The sequence below is a fragment of the Scyliorhinus torazame genome, chromosome 25 (assembly GCF_047496885.1).
Source record: "Scyliorhinus torazame isolate Kashiwa2021f chromosome 25, sScyTor2.1, whole genome shotgun sequence".
NCBI classification, from domain to species: Eukaryota; Metazoa; Chordata; class Chondrichthyes; order Carcharhiniformes; family Scyliorhinidae; genus Scyliorhinus; species Scyliorhinus torazame.
The window spans coordinates 7,270,320-7,288,135 of NC_092731.1; the positions used below are offsets into that span (position 1 = coordinate 7,270,320).

At 53.9% G+C, this 17,816-nt stretch overlaps 1 protein-coding gene across 1 annotated transcript in view; it reads left to right on the plus strand.

Annotated features, from left to right (window-relative positions):
* LOC140402278 (homeobox protein SIX1-like) overlaps positions 1 to 3,828 on the plus strand; it is a 31,070-nt gene extending 27,242 nt beyond the window's left edge. The window contains exons 2-3 of the mRNA XM_072489925.1: positions 754 to 917; positions 2,598 to 3,828. Of these exons, the coding sequence (XP_072346026.1) occupies positions 754 to 917; positions 2,598 to 2,883 (450 nt within the window). The 3' untranslated portion in view covers positions 2,884 to 3,828. The remainder of the gene's footprint in view (positions 1 to 753; positions 918 to 2,597) is intronic.
* The last annotated feature ends 13,988 nt before the right edge of the window (positions 3,829 to 17,816 follow it).

Sequence of the window (17,816 nt, forward strand, 5' to 3'; positions counted from 1 at the left end):
TGTTTGGGGTGGTCAGTGTTTGGGGAGGGGGCCAGTGTTTGGAGTGTCAGTGTTTGGGGGGTCAGTGTTTGGGGGGTCAGTGATAGGGGGGGTCAGTGTTTGGGGGGCTCAGTGTTTGGGGAGGGGGCCAGTGTTTCGGGTGTCAGTGTTTGGGGGGCTCAGTGTTTGGGGAGGGGGCCAGTGTTTGGAGTGTCAGTGTTTGGGGGAGGGGGGGTCAGTGTTTGGGGAGGGGGCCAGTGTTTCCGGTGTCAGTGTTTGGAGTGTCAGTGTTTGGGGGGGGGGGGGGTCAGTGTTTGGGGAGGGGGCCAGTGTTTCCGGTGTCAGTGTTTGGAGTGTCAGTGTTTGGGGAGGAGGCCAGTGTTTGGAGTGTCAGTGTTTGGGGGGGGTGTCAGTGCTTGGGGAGGGGGTCAGTGTTTCGGGGGGAAAGTGTTTGTGGGGGTCAGTGTTTGGGGAGGAGGCCAGTGTTTGGAGTGTCAGTGTTTGGGGGGGGGGGGTCAGTGCTTGGGGAGGGGGTCAGTGTTTCGGAGGGAAAGTGTTTGTGGGGGTCAGTGTTTGGGAAGTGGAGGGTTTGATTATTGAAACATTGCAATCTGTGATGTCTAATTGCTGATTTACAATTTATTGATTATCAATTCCAGTCATTCACATCGGCCAAATTATTTGGAATTTGATGAATTTTCGATTTGAGCTGTAATTTAAATTTTCCTTCTTGTTTCCTCTCCCCTTGTTCTCTTCAATCCTCCCCTCCTCCAGGAGAAATCGCGGGGTGTTTTGCGGGAATGGTATTTGCACAATCCGTACCCCTCTCCCCGGGAGAAGCGGGAATTGGCTGAAGGCACCGGACTGACCACAACACAGGTCAGCAACTGGTTTAAAAACCGGAGGCAGCGGGACAGAGCGTCTGAGACTAAAGACAGGTAAGGAATGGGAATGGGAATGGGCGGGAACAGGGGGTAAACCGGGGTTTGGAAGGGCTGGGAATGGGGAGTAATCCGGGATTGGGAATGGCTGTGAATGGGGAGTAATCCGGAATTGGGATAGGCTGTGAATGGGGAGTAATCCGGGATTGGGGATAGGCTGTGAATGGGGAGTAATCCGGGATTGGGAATGGCTGTGAATGGGGAGTAATCCGGAATTGGGATAGGCTGCGAATGGGGAGTAATCCGGGATTGGGATAGGCTGTGAATGGGGAGTAATCCGGGATTGGGAATGGCTGCGAATGGGGAGTAATCCGGGATTGGGATGGGCTGTGAATGGGGAGTAATCTGGGATTGGTATAGGCTGTGAATGGGGAGTAATCCGGGATTGGGAATGGCTGCGAATGGGGAGTAATCCGGGATTGGGATGGGCTGTGAATAGGGAGTAATCCGGAATTGGGATAGGCTGTGAATGGGGAGTAATCCGGGATTGGGAATGGCTGCGAATGGGGAGTAATCCGGGATTGGGATGGGCTGTGAATGGGGAGTAATCTGGGATTGGTATAGGCTGTGAATGGGGAGTAATCCGGGATTGGGATGGGCTGTGAATGGGGAGTAATCTGGGATTGGGAATGGCTGTGAATGGGGAGTAATCTGGGATTGGTATAGGCTGTGAATGGGGAGTATTCCGGGATTGGGAATGGCTGCGAATGGGGAGTAATCCGGGATTGGGATGGGCTGTGAATGGGGAGTAATCTGGGATTGGTATAGGCTGTGAATGGGGAGTAATCCGGGATTGGGAATGGCTGTGAATGGGGAGTAATCCGGGATTGGGATGGGCTGTGAATGGGGAGTAATCTGGGATTGGGAATGGCTGTGAATGGGGAGTAATCTGGGATTGGTATAGGCTGTGAATGGGGAGCAATCCGGGATTGGGATAGGCTGTGAATGGGGAGTAATCCGGGATTGGGAATGGCTGCGAATGGGGAGTAATCCGGGATTGGGATAGGCTGCGAATGGGGAGTAATCCGGGATTGGGATAGGCTGTGAATGGGGAGTAATCCGGGATTGGGATAGGCTGCGAATGGGGAGTAATCCGGGATTGGGAATGGCTGCGAATGGGGAGTAATCCGGGATTGGGAATGGCTGCGAATGGGGAGTAATCCGGGATTGGGATTGGCTGCGAATGGGGAGTAATCCGGGATTGGGAATGGCTGCGAATGGGGAGTAATCCGGGATTGGGAATGGCTGCGAATGGGGAGTAATCCGGGATTGGGATAGGCTGTGAATGGGGAGTAATCCGGGATAGGGAATGGCTGCGAATGGGGAGTAATCCGGGATTGGGATAGGCTGTGAATGGGGAGTAATCCGGGATTGGGAATGGCTGCGAATGGGGAGTAATCCGGGATTGGGATGGGCTGTGAATGGGGAGTAATCCGGGATTGGGATAGGCTGCGAATGGGGAGTAATCCGGGATTGGGAATGGCTGGCCATGCACAAAGCAGGGCTAACACATGTTGTTCTCTATGCCAGGAGGTGTGGATAGAATTCCAGCCAGGAACACTGCCATTTATTGATCTAATCAATTGATTCTTGATCTGACTGAGGGATATTATTGGTCTAACTGATGCCGTGATGAAGATGTGGAATTAATGATCCTTCTTTGATTCACTCACTCAGAGAGAACACTAACCCGCACGGCAAAGATTCGCTGAAGCAGCTGTCCCGGGCCAAACTCCTCCTCAGCAGCTCTGACGAAGAGGAGCTCTCTCCGGACCAGAGCCCCCTCCCTCGAGCTGGGACCCCGGGAATTCTGTATCCTGGAAGCCTCCATCCCCAGTCGCTGAACCCCGTCCTCCCTCTGACCAGCGCTGTCCTTCAACACCCAGATCTCATTCATTCCCACATGATGGAGGAAGGTATCCTGGGATCCCTGACAAGCAGCCTGGTAGACCTGGGATCATGAACTGCAGGAAAATTATTCCGAGTGAATCAAAAAAGCAAATACTGGGGGACAGGGAACGGGAAAATCCCCCGGTGATGGGGTGGAACTTTAGCATTTTAACAAATTGTAAAAAAAATAACAATTAGGAAAAAAGTTTTCAAAGTTAGTTTAATACGTCTGACAAACTAATTAGCAGAAATCTATTTGACTAAAGCCTTCTAGGCTGGTGAGTGAGTGAGGGAGTGGGAGGGTGGGAGGGTGAGGGAGTGGGAGGTTGAGGGTTGCAAGGGCGAGGGGTCAGATGCGAGGGTGAGAATCATAGAATCAACAGTGCAGAAGGAGGCCATTCGGCCCATCGAGTCTGCACCGGCCCTTGGAAAGAGCACCCTACTTTAGCCCACGCCTCCACCCCATTCCCGTAACCCAGTAACCCCACCAAACCTTTTTGGGCACTATGGGGCAATTTTAACGCAGCTAATCCACCTAACCTGCACATATTTGGACTTATCCATTTCCAAGATGGCGCCGGAGCGGGGCAAGCTGTGCCCTGCATGCCCTCGAATCTTTTACTCTCGTTCTATGCTTCTAAAACCTCATTCTAACTCTTTTATTAAGTTGATCTTTTCTCTACACCTTGCTCTAACTGTAACATTATATTCTGCAGTCTCTCCTTCCTCCCCGATGTACGGTACGCATTGTTTGTACAGCATGCAAGAAACAATACTTTTCACTGTATACTAATACTTGTGACAATAATAAATCAAATCAAATCAAAATCAAATCAAATGTGGGAGGAAACCGGAGCACCCGGAGGAAACCCACGCAGACACGGGGAGAGCGGGCAGACTCCGCACAGACAGTGACCCAGCGGGGAATCGAACCTAGTTCCCTGGCGCTGTGAAGCAACAGTGCTAACCACTGTGCTACTGTGCCACTCGAGGAGGGGGTGGGAGAGTGAGGGAGTGGGGGGGGGGGGTTGAGGAGATGTGAGGGTGGGAAGGTCCCATCGCGATGCTCTGATCGAGTTCCACCCCGCGCTCATGAATGACCCAGTTACATCTGTCTAACGGGCCCAGCCCCCTAATCTCCAGCCCCCTGGGGCGGGGATTATTACACCAAACGTCAGCCTGACTTGGTGGACCTCGCGGTAACCAAGGGGTAATCTCCTTAAGGGATAACCCCCAAGGTCCATCTGAGGGCCACCCACCCCCACAATGTACCACCTGCCCACCCCAGACCCCCAAGAGACCCCCAAAATAGGAGACCCTCCCAGACCCCCTTAATAGGGAGAACACCCCAGGGACCGCCTAACTAAAGGACCCCCCCCCCACACACACACACACAAGGAACCTCATGTCTAAAGGGATCCCCCACAGTGACCCCCTGACTAAAGGGAGCCCCCCCTCACCATCCAGTCCTACCTTGCAGAAAAGAGACCGCTGTCTCGGAGTTAGAGAGCAGTCCAGACAGGCACAGTGAGAAAGATTACAGCTGTAACACTCACCCCAATGCTCCACCTGTCCATTCCCGTTTCAAATCCCTCAGATCCATTAGCTACAAGTCATTCATTCCTTCCCAGTAGTGGGCTGTGGTTGACAGCTTCCACAAAACAGCTGAAACCTTGATTCATTCATCGCCCTTCATGGATGAGTGACTCTATAAGTGCTGAAACCCCAACATTTCCAAACAGTAACCACATGAAAGAGAGGTAAGTGCATTCCAATCACATGCTTGAGTGATTGGAATACACTTAGTGATTGGTTTGATGTGGTTGACGTTTGGAAACTTGGGGGTTTCAGCACTTATAGAGTCACTCATCCATGAAGGGTGATGAATGAATCAAGGCTGCAGCTGTTTTGTGGGAGCTGTCAATCACAGCCCACTACTGGGAAGGAATGAATGGCTTCAGCTAATGGATCTGAGGGGTTGAAACACAGGTAACAGCTGTTCATTCCAGGAATCGACAGGTGGAGCATCCAGGTGAGTGTTACAGCTGTAATCTTTACACTGCCCCTGTTGGGACTGCTCTCTAGCTTCTAGACAGGGTCTCTTTTCTGAGGGGGACAGAGGGATGGTGCGGTCTGTGTGTGTGGGGGGGAGGAAAGTCCCTTTAGTAAGGGGGTTCCTGTGGGTGGAAGGGGGTCCTTAAGTTAGAGGGTCTCTCCAGTTAGGGGGTCTCTGTCAGGGGGGGGTCTCTCAGGTAGGGAGTCCCGGGGAAAGGGTCTCACTATTACGGGGGTCCTTGGGGGGGTCTTCCTATTTATGGGTTCCCTTGGGGGGAGGGGGCGGGTCAGGTCACCCGGTTCTTGGGGGAAGGGGGGGCACCCAGGCAATCTGGGGTTGGGGGCTGTTTTGAGGAGCGGGATGGGTGAAGGGGGGCTGGTTTGCGGACCAGGGGGGTGGGGAGCTGGTTTGGGGGGGTGGGGCGGCTAGTTTGAGGAGCGGGGGGGGTAGTTGGGGGTGTGTGGGGGGAGATGATTTGCAGAGAGACGGGGGGGGGGTGGGGGGGTGGGGGGGGCTGGTTTGAGTAACGAGGGGTGTGTGGGGGGGGCTGGTTTGTGGAGGGGGGGTGGGGGGGCTATTGGGACCCCGCTATCTGTCTGCCTGTTCGAAATGGCGGCCCAATGACGACATTCCCTCGGGAATCCGCCGTATTCCTCGGCAGCCGTGACTTTGCTTGGATCGGGATCCGGAACTGCTTCGGGATTTCCACTCCCGGAGGAATGTGAATAAGAATCTCGCCCGGGATGATTTGAGCACCAGAGGGGAGGGGCGTGGGGGAGGGGCGGTGGGGGGGGGGGGGGCTCGAGGGGGGGTTATTGGATGTGAGATGTTTAGTGTTTCTGCAACGCGGGGGCACCTTCGATTCGCTCACTTCTCAGAATCCCGACATTTGGATGCAACAGTTGTGAAGGTTTCTAATAAAAATGTATTTTTGAATAAAGTTACAAAAAACAGCGAGGCGTGTCTGAGTGCCGGGGAGTGGGGGTGTGGGGGAGAGCGAGTGGAGGGGTAGTGTGGTGGGGGGACTGTTGTGTGGGGGTCTGTCGTGTGGGGGACTGTCGTGTGGGGGGACTGCCGTGTGGGGGGACTGTCGTGTGGGGGGACTGTCGTGTGGGGGGACTGTCGTGTGGGGGGACTGCCGTGTGGGGGGACTGTCGTGTGGGGGGGACTGTCGTGTGGGGGGTCTGTCGTGTGGGGGGACTGTCGTGTGGGGGGACTGTCGTGTGGGGGTCTGTCGTGTGGGGGTCTGTCGTGTGGAGGGACTGTCGTGTGGGGGTCTGTCGTGTGGGGGTCTGTCGTGTGGGGGGACTGTCGTGTGGGGGTAGTGTGATGAGGCTCGGCCATTCCAGAGGGGCAGTTATGAGTTAACCACCTTGCTGTGGGTCTGGAGTCACCTGTAGGCCAGACCGGGGAAGGACGGCGGATTTCCTTCATGAGTGAACCAGATGGGGTTTTACAACAATCGATGATTGTTGCCGCGGTCGCCGTTCCTGAAACCTGCTTTCAATTCCAGATTCGGTGAATTGAATATAAATTCCACCAGCGGCTCTAGTGGGGTTTGAACCCGTGTCCCCCAGAACATTATCCTGGGGGTCTCTGGATTTGTCATCCAGTTTCAGGTAAATTTTGTGCAGGATGAATAGAGATTCAACAAATAAACTTTCAAATCTGTAATCGCACTCTCCCCCTCACTCCCCGCACCCTTTAATACCCCACCCAGCCTAATCCCACTCTCACCCTCACTCCCCGCACCCTTTACTATCCCACCCAGTCTAATCCCACTCTCCCCCTCACTCCCCGCACCCTTTAATATCCCACCCAGCCTAATCGCTCACTCCCCGCACCCTTTAATATCCCACCCAGTCTAATCCCACTCTCACCCTCACTCCCCGCACCCTTTATTAGCCCACCCAGTCTAATCCCTCACTCCCCGCACACTTTAATATCCCAACCAGTCTAATCCCACTCTCCCCTCACTCCCCGCACCCTTTAATATCCCACCCAGTCTAATCCCACTCTCACCCTCACTCCCCGCACCCTTCAATATCCCACCCAGTCTAATCCCACTCTCACCCTCACTCCCCACACCCTTTAATATCCCACCCAGCTTAATCCCACTCTCCCCCTCACTCCCCGCACCCCTTAATATCCCACCCAGTCTAATCCCACTCCCCCTCACTCCCCGCACCCTTTAATATCCCACCCAGCCTAATCCCACTCTCCCACTCACTCCCCGTACCCCTTAATATCCCACCCAGTCTAATCCCACTCCCCCTCACTCCCCGCACCCTTTAATATCCCACCCAGCCTAATCCCACTCTCCCCCTCACTCCCCGCACCCCTTAATATCCCACCCAGTCTAATCCCACTCCCCCTCACTCCCCGCACCCTTTACTATCCCAGACAGACTAATCCCACTCTCCCCTCAGTCCCCACACCCTTTAATATCCCACCCAGTCTATTCCCACTCTCCCCTCAGTCCCCACACCCTTTAATATCCCACCCAGCCTAATCCCAGTCTCCCCCTCACTCCCCGCACCCCTTAATATCCCACCCAGTCTAATCCCACTCCCCCTCACTCCCCGCACCCTCTAATATCCCACCCAGTCTAATCCCACTCTCCCCTCACTCCCCACACCCTTTAATATCCCACCCTGTCGAATCCCACTCTCCCCCTCACTCCCCGCGCCCTTTAATATCCCACCCAGCCTAATCGCTCAATCCCCGCACCCTTTAATATCCCACCCAGTCTAATCCCACTCTCACCCTCACTCCCCGCACCCTTTAATATCCCACCCAGTCTAATCCCACTCTCCCCTCACACCCTTTAATATCCCACCCAGTCTAATCCCACTCTCACCCTCACTCCCCGCACCCTTTAATATCCCACCCAGTTTATTCCCACTCTCACCCTCACTCCCCGCACCCTTTAATATCCCACCCAGTCTAATCCCACTCTCCCCTCACTCCCCACGCCCTTTAATATCCCACCCAGTCTAATCCCACTCTCTCCTCACTCCCCGCACGCTTTAATATCCCACCCAGTCTAATCCCACTCTCCCCTCACTCCCCGCACCTTTAATATCCCACCCAGTCAAATCCCACTCTCACCCTCACTCCCCGCACCCTTTAATATCCCACCCAGTCTAATCCCACTCTCCCCTCACTCCCCACACCCTTTAATATCCCACCCAGTCTAATCCCACTCTCCTCCTCACTCCCCACACCCTTTAATATCCCACCCAGTCTATTTCCCACTCTCCCCCTCACTCCCCACACCCTTTAATATCCCGCCCAGTCTATTTCCCACTCTCCCCCTCACTCCCCACACCCTTTAATATCCCACCCAGTCTAATCCCACTCTCCCCCTCACTCCCCGCACCCTTTAATTTACCCAGTCTAATCCCACTCTCCCCTGACTCCCCACACGCTTTAATATCCCACCCTGTCTAATCCCACTCTCCCCCTCACTCCCCACACCCTTTAATTTCCCACCCAGTCTAATCCCACTCTCCCCTGACTCCCCACACGCTTTAATATCCCACCCTGTCTAATCCCACTCTCCCCCTCACTCCCCACACCCTTAAATATCCCACCCAGTCTAATCCCACTCTCCCCTCACTCCCCACGCCCTTTAATATCCCACCCAGTCTAATCCCACTCTCCCCTCCATCCCCACACCATTTAATATCCCACCCAGTCTAATCCCACTCTCCCCTCCCTCCCCACACCATTTAATATCCCACCCAGTCTAATCCCACTCTCCCCCTCACTCCCACACCCTTTAATATCCCACCCAGTCTAATCCCACTCTCCCCTCACTCCCCACACCCTTTAATATCCCACCCTGTCTAATCCCACTCTCCCCCTCACTCCCCACACCCTTTAATATCCCACCCAGTCTAATCCCACTCTCCCCCTCACTCTCCACACCCTTTAATATCCCACCCAGTCTAACCCCAGTCTCCCCTCACTCCCCACACCCTTTAATATCCCACCCAGTCTAATCCCACTCTACCCCTCACTCCCCACACCCTTTAATATCCCACCCAGTCTAACCCCAGTCTCCCCTCAATCCCCGCACCCTTTAATATCCCACCCAGTCTAATCCCACTCTCCCCCTCACTCTCCACACCCTTTAATATCCCATCCAGTCTAATCCCACTTTCCCCCTTACTCCCCACACCCTTTAATATCCCACCCAGTCTAATCCCACTCTCCCCCTCACTCCCCACACCCTTTAATATTCCACCCAGTCTAATCACACTCCCCCCTCACTCCCCGCACCCTTTAATATCCCACCCAGTCTAATCCCACTCTCCCCCTCACTCCCCACACCCTTTAAGATCCCGCCCAGTCTAATCCCACTCTCCTCCTCACTCCCTGCACCCTTTAATATCCCACCCAGTCTAATCCCACTCTCCCCCTCACTCCCTGCACCCTTTAATATCCCACCCAGTCCAATCTCACTCTCCCCTCACTCCCCGCACCCTTTAATATCCCGCCCAGTCTAATTCCACTCTCCCCTCACTCCCCGCACCCTTTAATATACCACCCAGTCTAATCCCACTCTCCCCCTCACTCCCCGCACCCTTTAATACCCCACCCAGTCTAATCCCACTTCCCCCTCACTCCCCACACCCTTTAATATCCCACCCAGTCTAATCCCACTCTCCCCCTCACTCCCCACATCCTTTAATATCCCGCCCAGTCTAATCTCACTCTCCCCTCACTCCCCACACCCTTTAATATCCCACCTAGTCTAATCCCACTCTCCCCCTCACTCCCCGCACACTTTAATATCCCACCCAGTCTAATCCCACTCTCCCCCTCACTCTCCACACCCTTTAATATCCCATCCAGTCTAATCCCACTTTCCCCCTTACTCCCCACACCCTTTAATATCCCACCCAGTCTAATCCCACTCTCCCCCTCACTCCCCACACCCTTTAATATTCCACCCAGTCTAATCACACTCCCCCCTCACTCCCCGCACCCTTTAATATCCCACCCAGTCTAATCCCACTCTCCCCCTCACTCCCCACACCCTTTAATATCCCGCCCAGTCTAATCCCACTCTCCTCCTCACTCCCTGCACCCTTTAATATCCCACCCAGTCTAATCCCACTCTCCCCCTCACTCCCTGCACCCTTTAATATCCCACCCAGTCCAATCTCACTCTCCCCTCACTCCCCGCACCCTTTAATATCCCGCCCAGTCTAATTCCACTCTCCCCTCACTCCCCGCACCCTTTAATATACCACCCAGTCTAATCCCACTCTCCCCCTCACTCCCCGCACCCTTTAATACCCCACCCAGTCTAATCCCACTTCCCCCTCACTCCCCACACCCTTTAATATCCCACCCAGTCTAATCCCACTCTCCCCCTCACTCCCCACATCCTTTAATATCCCGCCCAGTCTAATCTCACTCTCCCCTCACTCCCCACACCCTTTAATATCCCACCTAGTCTAATCCCACTCTCCCCCTCACTCCCCGCACACTTTAATATCCCACCCAGTCTAATCCCACTCTCCCTTCACTCCCCACACCCTTTAAAAGCCCACCCAGTCTAATCCCACTCTCCCCCTCACTCCCCACACCCTTTAATATCCCACCCAGTCTAATCCCACTCTCCCCTCACTCCCCACACCCTTTAATATCCCACCCAGTCTAATCCCACTCTCCCCCTCACTCCCGACGCCCTTTAATATCCCACCCAGTCTAATCCCACTCTCCCCTCACTCCCCACACCCTTTAATATCCCACCCAGTCTAATCCCACTCTCCCCTCACTCCCCACACCCTTTAATATCCCGCCCAGTCTAATCCCACTCTCCCCCTCACTCCCCGCACCCTTTAATATCCCACCCAGTCTAATTCCATTCTCCCCTCACTCCCCACACCCTTTAATATCCCACCCAGTCTAACCCCACTCTCCCCCTCACTCCCCGCACCCTTTAATATCCCACCCAGCCTAATCCCACTCTCCCCCTCACTCCCCACACCCTTTAATATCCCATCCAGTCTAATCCCACTCTCCCCCTCACTCCCCACACCCTTTAATATCCCACCCAGTCTAATACCAATCTCCCCCTCACTCCCCACACCCTTTAATATCCCACCCAGTCTAATCCCATTGTCCCCTCACTCCCCACACCCTTTAATATCCCACCCAGTCTAATCCCACTCTCCCCTCACTCCCCACACCCTTTAATATCCCACCCAGTCTAATCCCACTCTCCCCTCACTCCCCACACCCTTTAATATCCCGCCCAGTCTAATCCCACTCTCCCCCTCACTCCCCGCACCCTTTAATATCCCACCCAGTCTAATTCCATTCTCCCCTCACTCCCCACACCCTTTAATATCCCACCCAGTCTAACCCCACTCTCCCCCTCACTCCCCGCACCCTTTAATATCCCACCCAGCCTAATCCCACTCTCCCCCTCACTCCCCACACCCTTTAATATCCCACCCAGCCTAATCCCACTCTCCCCCTCACTCCCCACACCCTTTAATATCCCATCCAGTCTAATCCCACTCTCCCCCTCACTCCCCACACCCTTTAATATCCCACCCAGTCTAATCCCACTCTCCCCCTCACTCCCCGCACCCTTTAATATCCCACCCAGTCTAATCCCACTCTCCCCTCACTCCCCGCACCCTTTAGTATCCCACCCAGTCTAATCCCACTCACCCCTCACTCCCCGCACCCTTTAATATCCCACCCAGTCTAATCCCACTCTCCCCTCACTCCCCGCACCCTTTAATATCCCACCCAGTCTAATCCCAATCTCCCCCTCACTCCCCACACCCTTTAATATCCCACCCAGTCTAATCCCACTCTCCCCCTCATTCCCCACACCCTTTAATATCCCACCCAGTCTAATTCCACTCTCCCCCTCACTCCCCGCACCCTTTAATATCCCACCCAGTCTAATCCCACTCTCCCCCTCACTCCCCGCACCCTTTAATATCCCACCCAGTCTAATCCCATTGTCCCCTCACTCCCCACACCCTTTAATATCCCACCCAGCCTAATCCCACTCTCCCCCTCACTCCCCACACCCTTTAATATCCCATCCAGTCTAATCCCACTCTCCCCCTCACTCCCGACGCCCTTTAATATCCCACCCAGTCTAATCCCACTCTCCCCTCACTCCCCACACCCTTTAATATCCCACCCAGTCTAATTCCACTCTCCCCCTCACTCCCCGCACCCTTTAATATCCCATCCAGTCTAATCCCACTCTCCCCTCACTCCCCACACCCTTTAATATCCCACCCAGTCTAATTCCACTCTCCCCCTCACTCCCCGCACCCTTTAATATCCCACCCAGCCTAATCCCACTCTCCCCCTCACTCCCCACACCCTTTAATATCCCACCCAGTCTAATCCCACTCTCCCCCTCACTCCCGACGCCCTTTAATATCCCACCCAGTCTAATCCCACTCTCCCCTCACTCCCCACACCCTTTAATATCCCACCCAGTCTAATTCCACTCTCCCCCTCACTCCCCGCACCCTTTAATATCCCACCCAGTCTAATTCCACTCTCCCCCTCACTCCCCGCACCCTTTAATATCCCATCCAGTCTAATCCCACTCTCCCCTCACTCCCCACACCCTTTAATATCCCACCCAGTCTAATTCCACTCTCCCCCTCACTCCCCACACCCTTTAATATCCCACCCAGTCTAATCCCACTCTCCCCTCACTCCCCGCACCCTTTAATATCCCACCCAGCCTTATCCCACTCTCCCCCTCACTTCCCACACCCTTTAATATCCCATCCAGTCTAATCCCACTCTCCCCCTCACTCCCCACACCCTTTAATATCCCACCCAGTCTAATCCCAATCTCCCCCTCACTCCCCACACCCTTTAATATCCCACCCAGTCTAATCCCATTGTCCCCTCACTCCCCACACCCTTTAATATCCCACCCAGCCTAATCCCACTCTCCCCCTCACTCCCCACACCCTTTAATATCCCACCCAGTCTAATCCCACTCTCCCCTCACTCCCCACACCCTTTAATATCCCACCCAGTCTAATCCCACTCTCCCCCTCACTCCCGACGCCCTTTAATATCCCACCCAGTCTAATCCCACTCTCCCCTCACTCCCCACACCCTTTAATATCCCACCCAGTCTAATCCCACTCTCCCCTCACTCCCCACACCCTTTAATATCCCGCCCAGTCTAATCCCGCTCTCCCCTTCACTCCCCGCACCCTTTGATATCCCACCCAGTCTAATCCTACTCACCCCTCACTCCCCGCACCCATTAATATCCCACCCAGTCTAATCCCACTCTCCCCTCACTCCCCACACCCTTTAATATCCCACCCAGCCTAATCCCACTCTCCCCCTCACTCCCCGCACCCTTTAATATCCCACCCAGTCTAATTCCACTCTCCCCCTCACTCCCCGCACCCTTTAATATCCCACCCAGCCTAATCCCACTCTCCCCCTCACTCCCCACACCCTTTAATATCCCACCCAGTCTAATCCCACGCTCCCCCTCACTCCCCGCACCCTTTAATATCCCACCCAGCCTAATCCCACTCTCCCCCTCACTCCCCACACCCTTTAATATCCCATCCAGTCTAATCCCACTCTCCCCCTCACTCCCCACACCCTTTAATATCCCACCCAGTCTAATCCCAATCTCCCCCTCACTCCCCACACCCTTTAATATCCCACCCAGTCTAATCCCATTGTCCCCTCACTCCCCACACCCTTTAATATCCCACCCAGCCTAATCCCACTCTCCCCCTCACTCCCCACACCCTTTAATATCCCACCCAGTCTAATCCCACTCTCCCCCTCACTCCCCGCACCCTTTAATATCCCACCCAGTCTAATCCCAATCTCCCCCTCACTCCCCACACCCTTTAATATCCCACCCAGTCTAATCCCACTCTCCCCCTCATTCCCCACACCCTTTAATATCCCACCCAGTCTAATCCCACCCTCCCCCTCACTCCCCGCACCCTTTAATATCCCACCCAGTCTAATTCCACTCTCCCCCTCACTCCCCGCACCCTTTAATATCCCACCCAGTCTAATCCCATTGTCCCCTCACTCCCCACACCCTTTAATATCCCACCCAGCCTAATCCCACTCTCCCCCTCACTCCCCACACCCTTTAATATCCCATCCAGTCTAATCCCACTCTCCCCCTCACTCCCCGCACCCTTTAATATCCCACCCAGTCTAATCCCACTCTCCCCCTCACTCCCCACACCCTTTAATATCCCATCCAGTCTAATCCCACTCTCCCCCTCACTCCCCGCACCCTTTAATATCCCGCCCAGTCTAATCCCACTCTCCTGCTCGAATATAAAATCCAGGCTGACCCCTCCCCCCAGTTGAAGCCCCCATTCAAAGCCCAGCCTGCCCTCCCCCAGCACCAGGTGAAAGATCCCATGGCCCTATGTCAAAGGACAGCAGGTGAGTTCTTCACAGCGCCCTGCGGGGGAAACACACGGTTTATTCTTCGAACAACTCCACAAAAAGCGGACGATCTCTCCGTATCTCAGAGCTGTGTGGGCCATCTTGCTGTGCACACTTTGGCTGTTGTGTCACAATAGTGCATTGACTTCAAACACGCTTCAAAGGTCGTGGTGCTAAATTCATTCTACACTTTAGCCAGGTAACCAGAATTGGAAGGTTTCCCCCATAACTGACCTCACATCGAGCTGAGATTTAACTCCAAGAGAGGGAGTGAGGGATGTGTGGAGACGGCGCTCCCTGGTGAGTGATCACTGCTATTGCCTCTCGGTCCTGTCACTGCTTCAATGCCGGAGGAATCAATCCCTATTGCATTTAGAACATAGAACATAGAACAGTACTGCACAGAACAGGCCCTTCAGCCCTCGATGTTGTGCCGAGCATTGTCCGAAACCAAGATCAAGCTATCACACCCCGTCATTCCGGTGTGCCTATCCAATAACCGCTTGAAAGTTCCTAAAGTATCCGACTCCACTATCGCAGCAGGCAGTCCATTCCACACCCTAACCACTCTCTGAGTCAAGAACCTACCTCGGACATCCCTCCTATATCTCCCACCCCGAACCTTATAGTTATGCCCCCTTGTAACAGCTACATCCACCGAGGAAATAGTCTCTGAACGTCCACTCTATCTATCCCGCTCATCATCTTATAAACCTCTAGTTGCCCTTCACAAGATAATGAGGTGCTATCTTGAACCCCTGCAGTCCTTGAGATGTAGATACACCCACTGTGCTGTTAGGGACGGAGTTCCAAGATTTTGTTCCAGGGATAGTGAAGGAACGGCGATATATTTCCAAGTCAAGTTGGTGAGTGACTTGGAGGGGAACCCCCAGGTGGTGGGGTTCCCAAATATCTGGGCTAGTATTAGGGGCGGGTTTAGCACAGAGGGCTAAACAGTTGGCCTGCAATGTTAATGACGTCTCCTACATAAACCTGCATTGCCACTGGTTCAAACTCAGGGGACATATTCATTGGGATGGCCCCCCAATGTGAACCCACCCCCCCCCCCTTTCCTGCACCTCTGACCTCAATTACCACTCTAGGTGTACTCCAGCGGGCACACCCAGTGATCAAGACTCAGAATCCGGGTGTGCCCCAACGGGCACCCCACCCAGGGATCATTAACCCCATTACCCACCGAACCTGCACATCTTTAGACACTGAGGGGCAATTTAGTGTGGGCATTGCTGGCTGGGCCAGCATTTACTGCCCAGCCCTGAGGGCCTTTAAGAGTCAACCCACGGTGGACCTGGAGTCACATGTAGGCCAGACCGGGTAAGGGTGGCAGATTTCCTTTGTTGAAGGACACTAGTGAACAGATGTTTTTTCACGACAATCGACAGCGGTGGATTAGGGTCATCGTTAGACTTTTAATTCCAGATTTTCTATTGAATTCAAATTTCACCATCTGCTGTGGTGAGGTCGAACCCGGGCCCCCGGAGCACTACCCTGGGTCACTGGATAACTAGTCCAGTAACAATACCACTACCCCACCGCCTACCTGCACATCTTTGGGCTGTGGGAGGAAACTGGAGCACCCGGAGGAAACCCACGCAGACACGGGGAGGATGTGCAATCTCCACACAAATGGTGACCCGAGGTCGTAATCGAACCCGGATTCCTGGCGCTGCGACGCAACAGTGATAATCACTGTGCCACCGTATATGTCCCATGACCCCCTCCGGGAAATCCATGCTCCAGCAAATCTCCTGGTCGGAGTGAGGACGGCAGAAGGAATCGCTCCTTGACTTTATTCCTGATTTTGTTACTGGATATCCTGGATGTGACAGACACAAGCTTCACCCAGCAGCGAATGATTGCTCCCTTGTCCTGATTGGATATTTGTATAATCGGTCAGGCTCTGGAGTAACTGAGAGAGAGGAGCGAGGACTCGGTAATGTGTAACCAGGACTGTGTATGTGTCGCTGTAAAGCTGAATCGTTACTGTAGTTACCTGGTGAAATCACTTGAACCAAATGCCTGGTAGCCACTCAGAGGAAATAGACACTGAATACGCTCAGTCTCATCACTGTCTTCGGTTTAATACAAACATCTTGTCCAACAAATTTCTTCAGGGACCAAGTTATTCCCAACAATTGCAAAGCGTAAAACAATCCAAATATTTTTCTCTGGAACAGTCTCAATTTTCGCTCCAGATTATAATCCCCCCCAATCTCCACTCTTGTTCCCCGTGGTTTAAAGTCCCTTGATGTTCTCCCCGCCCCCCCCCCCCCGACCTACTCCCCCCCCAGACAGCCCCTCCCATCCGCTCACATGAATCTCTCCAGCAATTTCTCATCGTCGGAACCCTTTCTCCCAGTCATTCCATTTAATGTCATTGAAATGTGGGAGATGGAAATGGGGAGGGAGTTCGATCAGAATGCGGGGGGTGGGGTGACCCATTAACCCTGGGTGCGGGGAGCAGGTCACAGCCCACACTGTGGGGGAGGCGTTGAGCGGGCTACACTACAGATGTGTATATACAATTCCTCTGATACCAAAATGTCCATCTGGTCTGTTATCGTCTTCCAGCCTCAAATGGAGGGTTTGTGTCGAATTCTGGGCACCACTCTTTACGCTGGATGTCAAGGCCATCGAGAGGCTGCGGGGAGGGACTTCCCAGGAGGGAAGCAGCCCAAAGGGGCTTCAGTTAATGTGGAGGGGCCGAAGGGGCCGGCATTGTTCTCCTTGGAGCAGAGAAGCCTCAGGGAAGAGTCACTTGAGGTGTCCATAATTATGAGAGACTTTGATGAGAGTAAATAAGGAGACAGTGTTTGCACTGGCAGTGGGTAGTGGGTCAGTAACCCACAGGTTGAGGAGGGCGCGGGCAAAGCTAGGAGATGAGGAGAGTTTGTTGTTAAAACAGCGAGTTGAAAGGGAGCGCGGTGGCGCAGTGGTTAGCACTGCTGCCTCACGGCGCCGAGGTCCCAGGTTCGATCCCGGCTCAGGGTCACTGTCTGTGTGGAGTTTGCACATTCTCCCCGTGTTTGCGGGGTCTCACCCCCACAACCCAAAGATGTGCAGGGTAGGTGGATTGGCCACGCTAAATTGCCCCTTAATTGGAAAAAAAGAATTGGGTATTCTACATTTATTTTAAAACACAGCGAGTTGTTGTGATCCGGAAGGTGGCGCCTGACGGCGGTGGAAGCAGATTCAATCGGAAATTTCCAAAGGAAATTCGGATAAATACTTCAAAATCGGAGTTTCGAAGCCGGGGTTTTCCGAGGCGATGGGGGAAGAGCAGGGGAGAGTGTGTCAAAAAATAACAAAAAAATTCTCCCTCGAACAAAATTAGAGGACCCCCAGCACAGAGAATTCTCCCTCCCTCCCTCTCCCCAACTCTCATCCCCCCCCCCCCCCCCCCACCACCCCCCCCTCCAATTTCCTACCACCAAAATTTAGAATGTTGGGTGTTCCCGCTGATTGGAATT